Below are 12,962 nucleotides of genomic sequence, written 5' to 3'. Positions count from 1 at the left end.
ATGAATTAAATACCTCAAATAGCCTGAGAGATGGAATTGACAAAGCAGTTGGGTGATGCTTCAGGCTGTGCAGAGGTTTTGGCTGGATTCATATATCATATCAAACCATTCCTTAATCATGGTTTGTTAGGCAAGAAACTATTGTACTAGATGAATTTGCATGAGTAAGACTAAGAAAATCATATTGTGGCTCAGTATGACATCTGGACTCAGATTCTGTATTTCCACATAATTGGTAAAGGACATTGAAAGCTGCCGGGGAACTGTTCAGTGTAATTTAACGTCAACAGACATCATTCAACCCTAATTTTGGCCTTGTCAACTTCATGGCCCTCTGGCTTCCCAAAGCTCTTCATCCAGATTATTTGTAAATAATATGCTGCACTGGTAACAAACTGTGGGTTTGGATTTTGATCCATTATTATTGTGGTTGGTTACAGCCAGTAAGATGAATGAAGCATTCAGTAAAAGGCATGTATAAGGTATTTGAGCAAAATTTAGAAGGGCGCTTCTCTTTTATCATGCTTCTAATTGTTAATTTACTTTATGATTTGTTTAGTGTTAATTTTGATTTTATGTTTTTAATTTTCTACACTTTGCTTTTGCCTTTTAAACATTTCATTAGCTGGCTTAAGTACTCATCAGAAAACCAATTTAATGCAGTGGTTAAAGCGCTGGCCTACAAAGTAGGTGATTATAAATTCTAGCCCCACTTTAGGCATGAAAGCTAATTGGGTGACTTTGAGCCAATCCCCAGGAGATTGTGAGTTCTAATCCTGCCTTAAGTACGAAAACCAGCTGGGTGATTTTGGACCAGTCACTTTTTCTCAGCCCAACTTACCTCATAGAATTGTTGTGGGAAAATAGTAAATATGTAAATAAATATGTAGAAAGGCAGGGTATACATCAAATAAACAAAGAGCATTTTCCAATAGGCATTATGTGCATGGACCGCTTAGAGGAGATTGTGAAACTAGTGGACTGTGACCCCATGATTGTCAAGGACGGCAAATGGGTGGTACAGAAATACATCGAGACACCCCTGCTCATCTTTGGCACCAAGTTTGACTTGCGGCAATGGTTTTTGGTGACTGATTGGAATCCCCTCACCATCTGGTTCTATCGACATAGTTACATCCGTTTCTCTACACAGCCCTTTTCCTTACACAATCTGGATACGTGAGTTTGTCTTCTTGTTGACTCTATCATCTATATTATTCCATGTGTGGATGCACACAAGAGCAAGAAGAAGCAGTGAGATTTTCTGCCTCATTAAGAACTTCGGTTTAATCTAGTCACTGTCTTAATTGGGGAGGGGGGAGATTGATGTCGCCTTAAAACCTTCAGGATTATTCATCTTAATCCAGAGTAAATATTTGGGGAAGTCTATATGAAAACATTGGAGCACTGCCTCTAGCATGGGCAGCTACACATGGTCATATGCTTCCAGTGACTTAACTGGCAATCCTATTGCCATTAAACTAGGGTCCTTTGTATAGAAAAATTTACTGAACAGCAGCTATGAAATAGCATGTAATTAGGTTTGTCCCTTATAGAAAAGACAAGGAAAAGGAAGCAGGATCATATGGGGTGACTGGAAATGGAAAAGGAAAAAAAGGGGGAAACACAAAGATACTAAGAATCTGAAAATGAGTATCAGTTCAATACAAATATGAAAAAATCACCTGAGAAGTAGATATATATTTGAAGGAATTTTTAAAAAGAGCTGTAAATAATATATTTCATAGCAGAATGAGCAAGGAAATATTGTTTCAAAGGAGTGTTATTTTGTGGGAATCAAAAGAAGATGAAAAAAAACAAGAATGAAGTCTATCTATTAAAGCAAAGACGTGTGTGTGTGTGTGCCCAAAAGGCTGTCTCTGCCTGTTACCGTAGATGAAGTGCTAAAAGGAAGGACTCCGGGCTTAAATCTTAGAAAACTATTCTCATTTATTATGGCAGACTATGCAGAAATACTGTAAATAATAGATCATTGATGTGACTCTGTAGAACAGGGGTGTCTAACCTTTCACCTTCCCTGGGCCACATTAGAAGATGAAAATTTGGTTTGGGCCGCACATAATTAAATTAAATAATTAATTAAATTAAATAATTAAATTAAATTAAATTAAATTAAATTAAATTAAATTAATAAAATAATAAAATAAAATAAAATAATTATTTATTATTAATTATTTATTAAAAATTATTTATTTTTATTTTATAATTTTCCGGCCAAATTTTGTGGGGAGGGGGAAGAAAGCTCGTCGCCTCGCGCCTACCTCTCCTGCAAATGCAGCAGCGGTGGCGGCGGCGGCGGGCAGAAGCAGCGGCGGCGGCGGGGGCAGAAGCAGCGGGGCGGGAGCAGAAGCAGCAGCGGTGGCGGCAGCGGCGGCAACAGCAGGAGGTGGTGGGCGGGACTTTTGGGCTGCGGCTGCCCGCTTTTCTGTTGCTCGCCTCGCCCGCCTCGCACCTACCTCTCGGGGGCAGAAGCAGCGGCGGCGGGGGCAGAAGCAGCAGCAGTGGCGGCGGCGGCAACAGCAGGAGGTGGCGGGCGGGACTTTTGGGCTGCGGCTGCCCGCCTTTTCTGTTGCTCGCCTCGCCCCGCCTCGCCTGCCTCTCCTCCTCCTCCTCGCTGGATCTTTCATGAAGGTTGGGGTGGGCGTTGGGTCCGCATTACGAGGCGACCTGGGCATGCGGCCCGTGGGCCGGGGTTGGACAAGCCTGCTGTAGAACATTGCGTCCAATATCTGTTTGCTTGATTTTTCCAAATTGAACTTGTGCTATTGTTAATTTTCTTATATTTAGTACTGCTTAATACTTTTCTTAATGCTATTCCACTCTACTACAAACAGAGAGTCAATTTGGTCTAATGGTTAAAGATTACCTAGTTTAGGTAATGAAATGTCTGCAAGAAGACAACCAAGCTCAGAGAGCACCAAAGATCCTAAATAAAATATAATAATTACGAACATCAAATCACAATTATCATATGATAAATACCAGTAGGAAAGATAGTAAAATGAGGTATTTTTATGACTTTTCTAAAAAAAACAGAGGAAGTGAGGACTGATTCCAGTTCCAAAAAAAGTATGTTCTATAATTTCAGATCGAGACAGGAAAAGGACCTGTCCTATGTGCCCAATAAGGAGTTTCTATAGGCTGCGCTTTGTTGACATATCCTGTGTTAAAATCCTTTGCATATGATCTGGTCCCAGTTATTGATCCCTTCTTCTTCTTCACCCCAGTTCCATCCACCTGTGCAATAACTCCATCCAGAAACATTATGAGAATTCCCTGAACCGCCATTCTGAGCTTCCCTCAGACAACATGTGGTCCTCTGATCAATTCCAGATCCACCTGCGGAAAATGGGGGCGCCCGAGGCCTGGTCCAAGGTGATTGTGCCTGGTATGAAGGCGGCCATCATTCATGCCATACAGACCTCTCAGGACCTCGTGGAGTTCCGCAAAAACAGCTTTGAGCTTTATGGGGCAGACTTTCTCTTTGGAGAAAACTACCAGCCGTGGCTGATTGAGATCAATGCGAGCCCCACCATGGCAGCTTCTACGTCTATCACCACTCGGCTGTGTGCCAGTGTGCAGGAGGATACCTTACGAGTGGTAATTGACCGCAAATACGATCGCAATTGCAACACAGGAAACTTTGAGCTCCTCTATAAACAGGTGAGCGTTCCGGTCTGAATCCAGTTCCGTGGAATGTCTGCCTCACGTTTTCCGAGTTGATTCTCTTTCTTTCGGATCTACCTAATTTGGGGTTCTGCCTGTGCAACTCAGAGTACAAAGTAGTCCTTGACTTACAAGCACAGTTGAACCTCCATTGTTTTTGTTGCTAAGCAAGACAGTTGTTAAGTAAATTTTGCCCTTTTTACAACCTTTCTTACCATGGTTGTTAAGGGAATCATGGTAATGATTAATAATATGGTGTAATATGGTGGTTAATTAGTAATATGGGGTTTAAATGGATTTGGCTTACCCATTGACTTTTGGTTGCAAAAGCTGATCACATGACACTGGAACTTCTGGGAGGGTCGTTTTTTGCCTTCCCAAAGGTCCGGAGGCTTCTCTTGGGCCTCGGGAGGGTGAAAATGGCCTCATCCGAGTTCTGGAGGCCCTCTGGAAGCCGGAAACGGGCCCGTTTTGCGACTTCTGATTCTTCCAGGGAGAGAGGCATTTTTCATCTTTCCAAGGGTCCAGAGGCTTCCCTCGGCCTCTGGGAGGGCAAAAATGGTCTCCCCTGGACTCTGGAAGCTTTCCGGAAGCCGGAAAAGGGCCCGTTTCTGGACTTCCGGAAGGCCCATTTTCTCCCCTCCCAGAGCCTCCACACGGACCCTGCACTTACCTGCATCAAAAATGGGTCGCATGAAGACTCCTGGAAGGGGTGGGGCAGGATGGGCAGGGCCAGCCGGTCGGTTCAAATACTGGTTCGGGGAACCAGATGCAAATTTAACATCTGGTTCACCCAAACCGGTCTGAACAAGTAGAATCCCACCCCTGGCTGGGACGTCCGTAGGGGTGCTCAATGCTGGGGGTGACTGATGGGGTAAGAGAGAAGCCTCCACCCCGTGCTGTCTGCCCCCTTGGTCTTTAGTTCTTTGGTTCTAATTTAAGTCTTATTAATGTTAACTTTTTATATTTTTCCTGGTACCATTTTGTCAACCACCCAGAGTTGCTTTATTGGTGAGATGTGCGACGTATCAAAATAATAATTAATAAATACATTTCTGTGCAATTCCAGTGGCTTAATCAGTTGAGCCTTTTTCCCCTTCATTTCCTTAGCCAACAAAGCCCAAGGAATAGGCAGGGAAATTCACACTGGTATAATTGTAGCACATGAGTCTAGATATTTTCCCTGCTTACATTCTGTGTTTGTGTGTGTGTGTGTGTGTGTGTGTGTGTGTGTGTGTGTGTGTTTGTTTGTTTCCTGAGCTGGAAAGAAATTGTATCTATGGCCCATTCTGACGCCATGTCAGTTGGCATCTAGATCTCAAATATGAGTCAAAAAAGAACCCACCAGTAGAAATTGCATTTTATGTTTCTTTATTTCAATAGCGCTATAGAGCTCTCCTTCAGGGCATTAAATAATGACTTTATTGCTTAGCAACCAAAACTCCGGTTACAAGTCAAGGACACCTGTATCTACATAACATTAGTGATGGCAATAGCACTTAGATTTATATACTGCTTCACGGTGCTTTACAGCCTTCTCTAAGCAGTTTACAGAATCAGCATGTTGCCCCCCAACCATCGGGGTCCTCATTTTACCGACCTCGGAAGGATGGAAGGCCGAGTCAACCTTGAGCCGGTGAGAATCAAACTGCTGGCAGTCGGCAGAGTTAGCCTGCAATGCTGCATTCTAGCCACTGTGCTACCACGGCTCTAGTGAAGTGCTGCACCCTGCCTCATTCAGTTGTGGTGTGGTAATCAGCTATATTTCCTGACTTATCGTTTGCACCAGACTAAATAGTTGGTCAGATGTTTTCTCCTGCGCTTGCTTTGCCCTTGGCAGAAATTCATAGATTCCTTTTGGCCCGCCCCCATCATTCCTCTTCTTCTCACGACAGGCTGCCGTGGAGATTCCCCAGTACATTGGCATTAACCTTTTGGTAGAAGGATGCACAGTGAAGAAGCCTCAACCTCCACCCCAAAGAAGCCCCCCGCCAGCCACTGACACCAAGAATGCTCCACAGCCGCAAAGAGTTCCTAAACCGATTCACCGGCGCAATAACCAAAGTCTTCCTCGGGCACCTACCCCATGCTGGACAGCAGCAAACAACAAGACCGCAGAGCCAGGAGCTCCTGGGAAGGAGAACAAAGTCAAAGAGAAACCCACCCCTAGCAAAGTCGCTCCTTCAGGCTCGGTGAGGTTTAAGCTGCCCAGCAAGCTCAAAGCAGACCCCCGTAACCGAAGAGTGCTGATGGCACACAGTATGGCTACGACGATGGTCATGTCGGAAGATAAAGTGTCACAGCCAGCTCCGCTCTGTGCCAAATCGAGCTCTCAAGAATTGACTGCTAACCCCCAGGAACCTACTGTCAATCATGCCAAGCTCACCAGTATGGTAGGTAGGAAGCCGGGCCTGAGGCTACATCTGCAGGAAATCCATACTGTCTCCGGTGAGCTGCCTCTTTCTCATGCTCCCTTTTCTTCCTCCTATCCGGTGAGGCCCAAAGTGCAAGCCCGTTTGCAATGCTTAGGACACTCCTTCCTACATAACATACCCCTGCCCTCCACGCCTTCGTCCCCCAGGGGGGTGGATTTAGTTTCCACTGTGGAATTCAGTGCCATTAGAGCGTCTATGATCAAAAGGCGACTGTCCAAGAGAGCCAGAAACTATCCGGGACCCAAGAGCAACCCTCCCCTCAGGTTGATTGCTGTAGGCAAAAATCAAGCTATAGGGCCCAAGGAACACTTCTTTGTGCCTACGCAAACAGGAAATCATGTCGTTGGGAGTTGAACTCTCCTCCTTCCCAATAAAATATTTTTACACAAAAAAACTGCCCAGGATGTGTAATAGCAGGGTGAGTTCTAGGCCAGGGTGACTGAACAGCTGTTAGGATGACCATCTTCGGCAGCTGTGTGAAAAGAGGAAATAAGTAACGCTTAGGCTGGGAGTCAGACAGACATGAGAAAACCAGGGTCTACATCAAGAGTAGAGAACGATGGCCCCTTTCTTTACAACTTGTGGACTTCAACTCCCAGAATTCATGAGCCAGCAGGAATTCTGGGAGTTGAAGTCCACAAGTCATAAAGGGGCCATTGTTCCCACCTCTAGACTACATGGTAGCTTGGGAAAAAAAAACCAGGGTCGCATAGGTTTTCATAGGTGAAGAACTGAGGGATGTGCCTACAGAGAAAAGCAGAGTATAAATGTTGCCATAAATAAAATAAAAATATAAATGTAAGCAGGGATGGTTCTAGAATCTAATGCAAATCAGAAAACAGTTGTGATACACTTGACTAAATATGTTCAATGCCTGAAAGAAAGAAAAAAAGTTAGCCAGCATGTTGAATTCAGACAGACAGGGCTAAGCAGGTTATAATTAGCATGCGTGTACTGTAATCACTCTTGGCCTCAGAGTACTGTTTAAGCCCAAAAGGAAGGTGACTTCTGAGGAAAATGGGTAAGAATTATGCCAGTAAGAATGGGCATTCTTGAGGTTTTTAAAATCTTCAGTGTAATGCTAGGACATGTAAACAGGTGCATTGAATAAGAGTACTATAAAAGGGTACAAATAGGTTTTGGTCAGAGAGATGGAACAGAAGAATAAGAGGAGACAGTATTTTTATACTGCAGGTCTTTTAGGTCAGTGATCCCCTTTTTTACGCCGCGGCCCGGTATCCCCAACCTTTTTTATGGCGCGGCCCGGTACCGACATCAGCTGGGCGCCGCCATCTTGTTTTGATGAAAAAGTGCTTCCGGTGAGCTCACCGGAAGCACTTTTTCATCAAAACAAGATGGCGGCGCCCAGCAAGCCAGCGGCCCGGTAGGACTTGTTCCACGGACCGGTACCGGTCTGCGGACCGGTGGTTGGGGACCCCTGTTTTAGGTGAAACCTAAAATAGTTTTTTAAATCACTCAGATTAATCTTGCAATTGATATATCAAAATATTGCTTTTCAGATTTAATTAAACATATTTAAAGTTGGCCAGATAAGACCCAGAAATAGATAAGGGAGCCCTTTCTAAAAGATATAAGGTAGCTAAGAAGCATCTTCTATCTTTGTTTAATAAAAAAAAATGGCACATTGGAAAACTAGCTCTTGGAAGACTAGAACTTTTTTCAGAAATGATCCTATTATGTTTTTAGAATAATTCTAACATTTTAATAGTTGACTAAAAACTCCCTTCAACCAAATTGCAAAAAGCGAGTGAAATCTTCAATTTCCATCACATTTCCCCGCTCCCAAAACAGGACAAAAATTTAGCTTGGCTTCATTGCAGTTAGCATTTTTAGTGTTGTGAATCTGCCAGTGGCAAAATGTCCCAATCCATTCTTTTTAAAATCCCCTTTATTATCCAGAACTCCTCATACATTGCAGCACATTGCTTCTAACACTGGCACAGAAAGTTTTGGTCTTTTAAAATCTTTTGTAAAATTGTTATAAAAATATAAAGGGAAATGGGTCTGTATAGAATGATTACATGCTTTGCCTCTCTGGAGCCAGCTTGATGTATCATGTTCCTCTTGGTATATTCATCCATAAATCAAAAAGCAGGGTGGCATAAATTGGTTGGCATGATGAGAGCCGTATTTGGCCTTTAAGTGATGTGTTTGGGGACACACTGCAAAAGGTAAGCAAAGGCAAAACCAAAACTGAATTTCATGAATGTGGTGCTTTGGATTTCATTCAAAAAGGTGCTTTAAAATATGTAGGTCCCTAAATATAACAGCTGTCTACAATTCTTTAGAGGCGCCTTTTGGAATTAAATTCAAAGTATTGTACAGACTTATTAAATACAGCTAGTATGATTGTTCCCAAAGGGACATGGTGGCTCAGTGGCTAAGATGCTGAGCTTGTCGATTAGAAAGGATGGCAGTTCGGTGGTTTTGAATCCCTAGTGCTGTGTAATGGAGTGAGCTCCCGTTACTTGTCCCAGCTTCTGCCAACCTAGCAGTTCGAAAGCATGTAAAAATGCAAGTAGAAAAATAGGGACCACTTTGGTGGGAAGGTAATAGCGTTCTGTGCGCCTTTGGCGTTTAGTCATGCTGGCCACATGACCACGGAGATGTCTTCGGACAGTGCTGGCTCTTTGGCTTTGTAACGGAGATGAGCACCGCCCCCTAGAGCTGGAAGCAACTAGCACGTATGTGTGAGGGGAACCTTTACCTTTATGATTGTTCCCACACATTTAACAGTGCCACATTGGTATCTCGTAAACTAAAATAGTTCAGCAGCGAGTTTTTAAAGAGCTCTGCTTAAAGATATTGAGAGGTGAAAATTTGAGGCAAGAACTTCAAAGAAAAACAAACTAATGAGAAATGAGCTTGTTCAAGAGCCCCAAAATATTGGCTTAAAATATTATTAGGGGAAGAAGAGAAGGAGCAGAGCAGAGAGTGTATTACAGGTGGTTCTCATTTACAGGGCCTGGCAATTTTTTAGGCAGAGTGATTGTAAAGTAAATTGTCATGTGACCATGTCGACTTATGATGTCATTTTGGGCTCCGGTTGTTAAACAAATTACCTATGGTTGTTAAATGCAATATCACGTGACTGTGACTTGTGACTTCCTGCCAGTTTCCCCCTTGACTTTGTCAGAATCTGGCTGTGAAGGTCGCAAATAAGCAATCATGTGAGTGTGGATTTCTGTGAACATCATTTGTGTATGCTCGTTGCCAAGCACCTGAATCACAATCATGTGAATGTGGGAATCACTGCAACAGTCACAAATTAGCGGACTGGTCATAAATCTCTTTTTTCAGCACTGTCTTAACTTTGAAAGGTCACTGAACAGGTGTTTGGTAAGCAAGGAGTACTTGTATTTTGTTGTAGATTTCATTTATTGTTCCAATAATGTGTACATGGATCCTGTAAACTAAATCTCTAGCAGCCACTATGTGGGAAATCCCCAAGCTGAAATGACAGCTTTGGTTGTTGGCAAGGACTATCCATTCTTTATAGAAATCTGATCTACTATCTCTGTGAATTTTGTGACTGATATTATTGCATTCTACAGAAGTTCCCGATCCGGTCCTCACTTTGAGTGGGAGCCAAAGTTCATTTGTATTGGCTGAGCCGTCTGACAGCTAACTATAAAAGGGAGCTGTCAGACGGTATCAGCTGTTGCCCGTCAGCTGGCCATTCTGTTAGTTAGTGGCTGCCGCGGGTATCTCTGTGAATTTCATGACTGATATCAGACGCTATCCAGTTTGTATTCTCAAGCCATCATGCAGAACCATCTCTGAGATACAGTGATAGAAATATTGTAGTTGAGTTTCACATTCTGAAGCAGAAAATGCCTCTCCCCAACCCCTTCTCACAGTTATATCACTGGAGTGGTCATAGGAGGAATTGCAATACAAGTTTTGTTCAGCCATATCTCCTTTCCTAGACAAGGCAGCAAAAGCATCCCTCAGTCAGCCCATAAAAACCCAAGAGAATCTTCCTCCCCTTCTTTTTCTCCAGATTTCCTTCTCCTCCATTTTGAAAAGTGCTGCTCCCTTTTTTCCATAGTTCACATAACATTTACTATGCTCAAGATATTTTTAGACTGCTATTTGAAGAGTTCCTGCCCTTAAGGAGAATTTGTGATTTGTGATTAGTGTGTAGTTCTGGCATGCCTTGTCTTTTGTGGGCCCCTTTGGCTCGTGTGAACAGGGCGCAGCGGCTCGGTGGTTAAAGAGGCTGAGCCTGTCAGCTGGAAAGCTTGGGTTTGAGACCTGCCTACCTAGCAGTTTGAAAGCATGCAAATGTGAGTAGATAAATAGGTACCACTTTAGCAATAAGGTAACCGTGTGTTTTGCACCTCAGCATATAATCATGTTGGCCACATATCCATGGAAGTGTCTTCCAACACTACTGGATCCCTCAGCTAAGAAACGGAGATGAGCACTGCCCCCTAGAGTCAGGCAGGACTGAAAGAGGAAACCTTTACTTTTTTTGGCCCATGTATATTTCTCCCAGAATTATCCTTTTACCCCCTAGAACTGCATCCCTGTCAGATTCCAAAAACCAAGAAAGAGATGTGGAATTACTTCCGAGCAGTTTCCTTTATCGTTCCTCCCCTATAGACAGAATCTTGCCAAGCCATTTGCAGCACAGAATATACACAGAATATATATACAGAATATAGAGAACTATCTAAGCTTTATTGACTCTTGGGAATGCAGCCCCTCCCTCTTGGGAATCCAGACTACATCCACCACAATCCCCAATTGTTGCCCTCCGACTATGTGGAGATACGATGCTCAGTATTCTTGAGAATAGCCACTTCTGGACAAAACCAGGTTGGGGGTGCTCTCTGGACATTTGTCTTGATGGTTTTCTAGTAAGTATGACTTAAACCATAATTAGTTTGGGAAGGTAGCTTAATACTGCCTACTGCCAATCTTCAGTTGACTCAGGCAATTTCTAGATAATTTCTAAGTCCACTCTGTAGTTTTGGGTGGTTGTTTTATTTTCTTTGACTGAACAGCTGCATTGAAAGGATGTTTCACTGTTTAGAGCCGTCCAGGTACTCGCCAGTAAGCCCATGTGCTGTATTATTGGTTCCTCTCCAGGCCTGGCTGTTTCCTGCAGGCTCCCCTGCCTCTTCTGCAAAGATGGAAAGGCTGTGGCAAATTTGCAAAGGCTGAGTTGCTGTTCCAGAGCTGGGCCTTTACTTCCTGCAGCTCCCAAATTCTTCTACAGCAAAGCAGTCACCACTTGCCCGGCTCAGGTATATTATGAATCTTTTTAAGTGCTCACAGAAGAGCGCATTCCACCTGCCTAGGAAGATTTCCTGATTAATCCTGCGTGTCAAACAATGGATGGCCTCTCTGTGGTTCCTCCCGCATCCCTGCCTATCAAGAGAATGGCCCAAACCTATTTACGGCTACAGCCTCTTTGCAAAGATGTCACCCCACCCACCCACCCCCAGCCCCAAATGGACCTGTTTCCTTCTCCCCATCCCGTAACCATTCGTCCTTTCTCCACCCATGTGCCTAGGATCAGCAGCAGCTGCCACCTCTTGTACCGGCTTTTGACAACCAGATGTGTGTCTTGCCTCCTGTGGGGGGGAAAGATTCTGAATCCGCATTGACTAATTCTACCCGAGCAGCTGACTCTGTGCCTTCATTCTGATAAAACAGGGAGAAGTTGCTCCATGTGAATTGCCCTTAGGAATTCACCTTGCTTGGCCAAGCCAATTTTTTTTTGTTTTTTGTTTTTGTTTTTAGTGGTTAACGTTTTTTTTCCGAATTGGTGCTGGGAATCTGAAAAAAAATAAATAAGTGTCGTTCAGAAAGGGGAATTCAATTCCTGCTGTGGCTCTCTTCGGGGACTTTTTTTTCCCCCCTGTGATTGGAGGATGTTCTGAAGTTCTCGCTCACTTGTCCTGGAAAATAAGTGGGGTGTTTTTTTTTGTGTGTGTGTGACCCCCCCGTTCCTCTTTGACACAAAAGAAAGGGAAATGACTGAAAACCGTGGGAAATGATTATGGGGAATAATAATAAGACTGAATTCGTCAAAAGCAAAGAAACATCCGGGCCGATGAAGCAAAGAAGAGGGGAAAACAGCATTCGAGATTCAGCTACGGGCTGTGCTTGCAACAGAGGAGCTAACTCAGAAAATAATCCTTCATTCTTCTAAAAAACGGTTTCTAACATTATTTTAATGAAAAGTTTGTGCAGTTTTATAGCAGTGGTGGTGGGTTTGGTGCTTCTAAGTGCTGTATTGGGAGGAGACAAAATTATTTTGAACATCCTGCTCCAACAGTGTGCATATTTCACAATAATTCTTTGGTACCACCCAACTTATGTGCCAACTGCTCATATGTGCCTATGTATGTGTGTGGGGGGGGGGAGTCAATCCTCCATCTTGCCAAAATACATCTTTCTAAATGTTGTTTCCATGGCCCTGCTTTTCCTCACCCTCCCCTTTTGTACAAGCCTATGTTTTCCTGCTCTACTCAATATTCACCTTCTATTTTACTTCTTTTTTCAAATCCACTAGACACAAACATAGTTCAGCCATTTGATTCCTCTACAAGAATCTGATATGCAGTAAGAAAAATAGGCATCTGCAGGGAAGGCCAGCGAAGAATGGGAAACAATTGGAAACCCATGCTGGCTGTGGTATTTTGGGAGTTGAAGCCCATACATCTTCAAGCCAGCAAGGTTGAGGAACATTGCTTTAGAGGGATGACATTGGCAGTATATGTCCTGAAAAATCATCTACAAGATTTAAAAAGGTGGAAGGATGGTTTTCCATCTCCAGTGGTCCCTGTGCCTGCCTTAACTGTG

The 12,962-nt window shown here is 43.5% G+C and overlaps 1 protein-coding gene across 8 annotated transcripts in view; it reads left to right on the top strand.

Annotated features, from left to right (window-relative positions):
• Window positions 1–11,802, top strand: part of TTLL3 (tubulin tyrosine ligase like 3) — a 41,885-nt gene extending 30,083 nt beyond the window's left edge. For 7 of the 8 annotated variants that reach the window (XM_087954480.1, XM_087954477.1, XM_087954479.1 and 4 more), the window contains exons 12-14: window positions 936–1,179; window positions 3,249–3,684; window positions 5,583–7,311. In XM_087954480.1, coding sequence (XP_087810606.1) covers window positions 936–1,179; window positions 3,249–3,684; window positions 5,583–6,476 — 1,574 coding nt within the window. In that variant the 3' untranslated portion in view covers window positions 6,477–7,311. Of the gene's footprint in view, window positions 1–935; window positions 1,180–3,248; window positions 3,685–5,582; window positions 7,312–11,240; window positions 11,399–11,667 lie in introns of those variants that run through there. The other variant, XM_087954483.1, reaches the window with a different exon arrangement.
• The last annotated feature ends 1,160 nt before the right edge of the window (window positions 11,803–12,962 follow it).

The sequence above is a fragment of the Notechis scutatus genome, chromosome 2 (assembly GCF_049901735.1).
Source record: "Notechis scutatus isolate UNSWTSFEM ecotype Mainland chromosome 2, rNotScu1.2, whole genome shotgun sequence".
Classification (NCBI taxonomy): domain Eukaryota; kingdom Metazoa; phylum Chordata; class Lepidosauria; order Squamata; family Elapidae; genus Notechis; species Notechis scutatus.
Note: the sequence above shows the minus strand (reverse complement) of the source record. Positions and strands in the feature narration are given on the sequence as shown.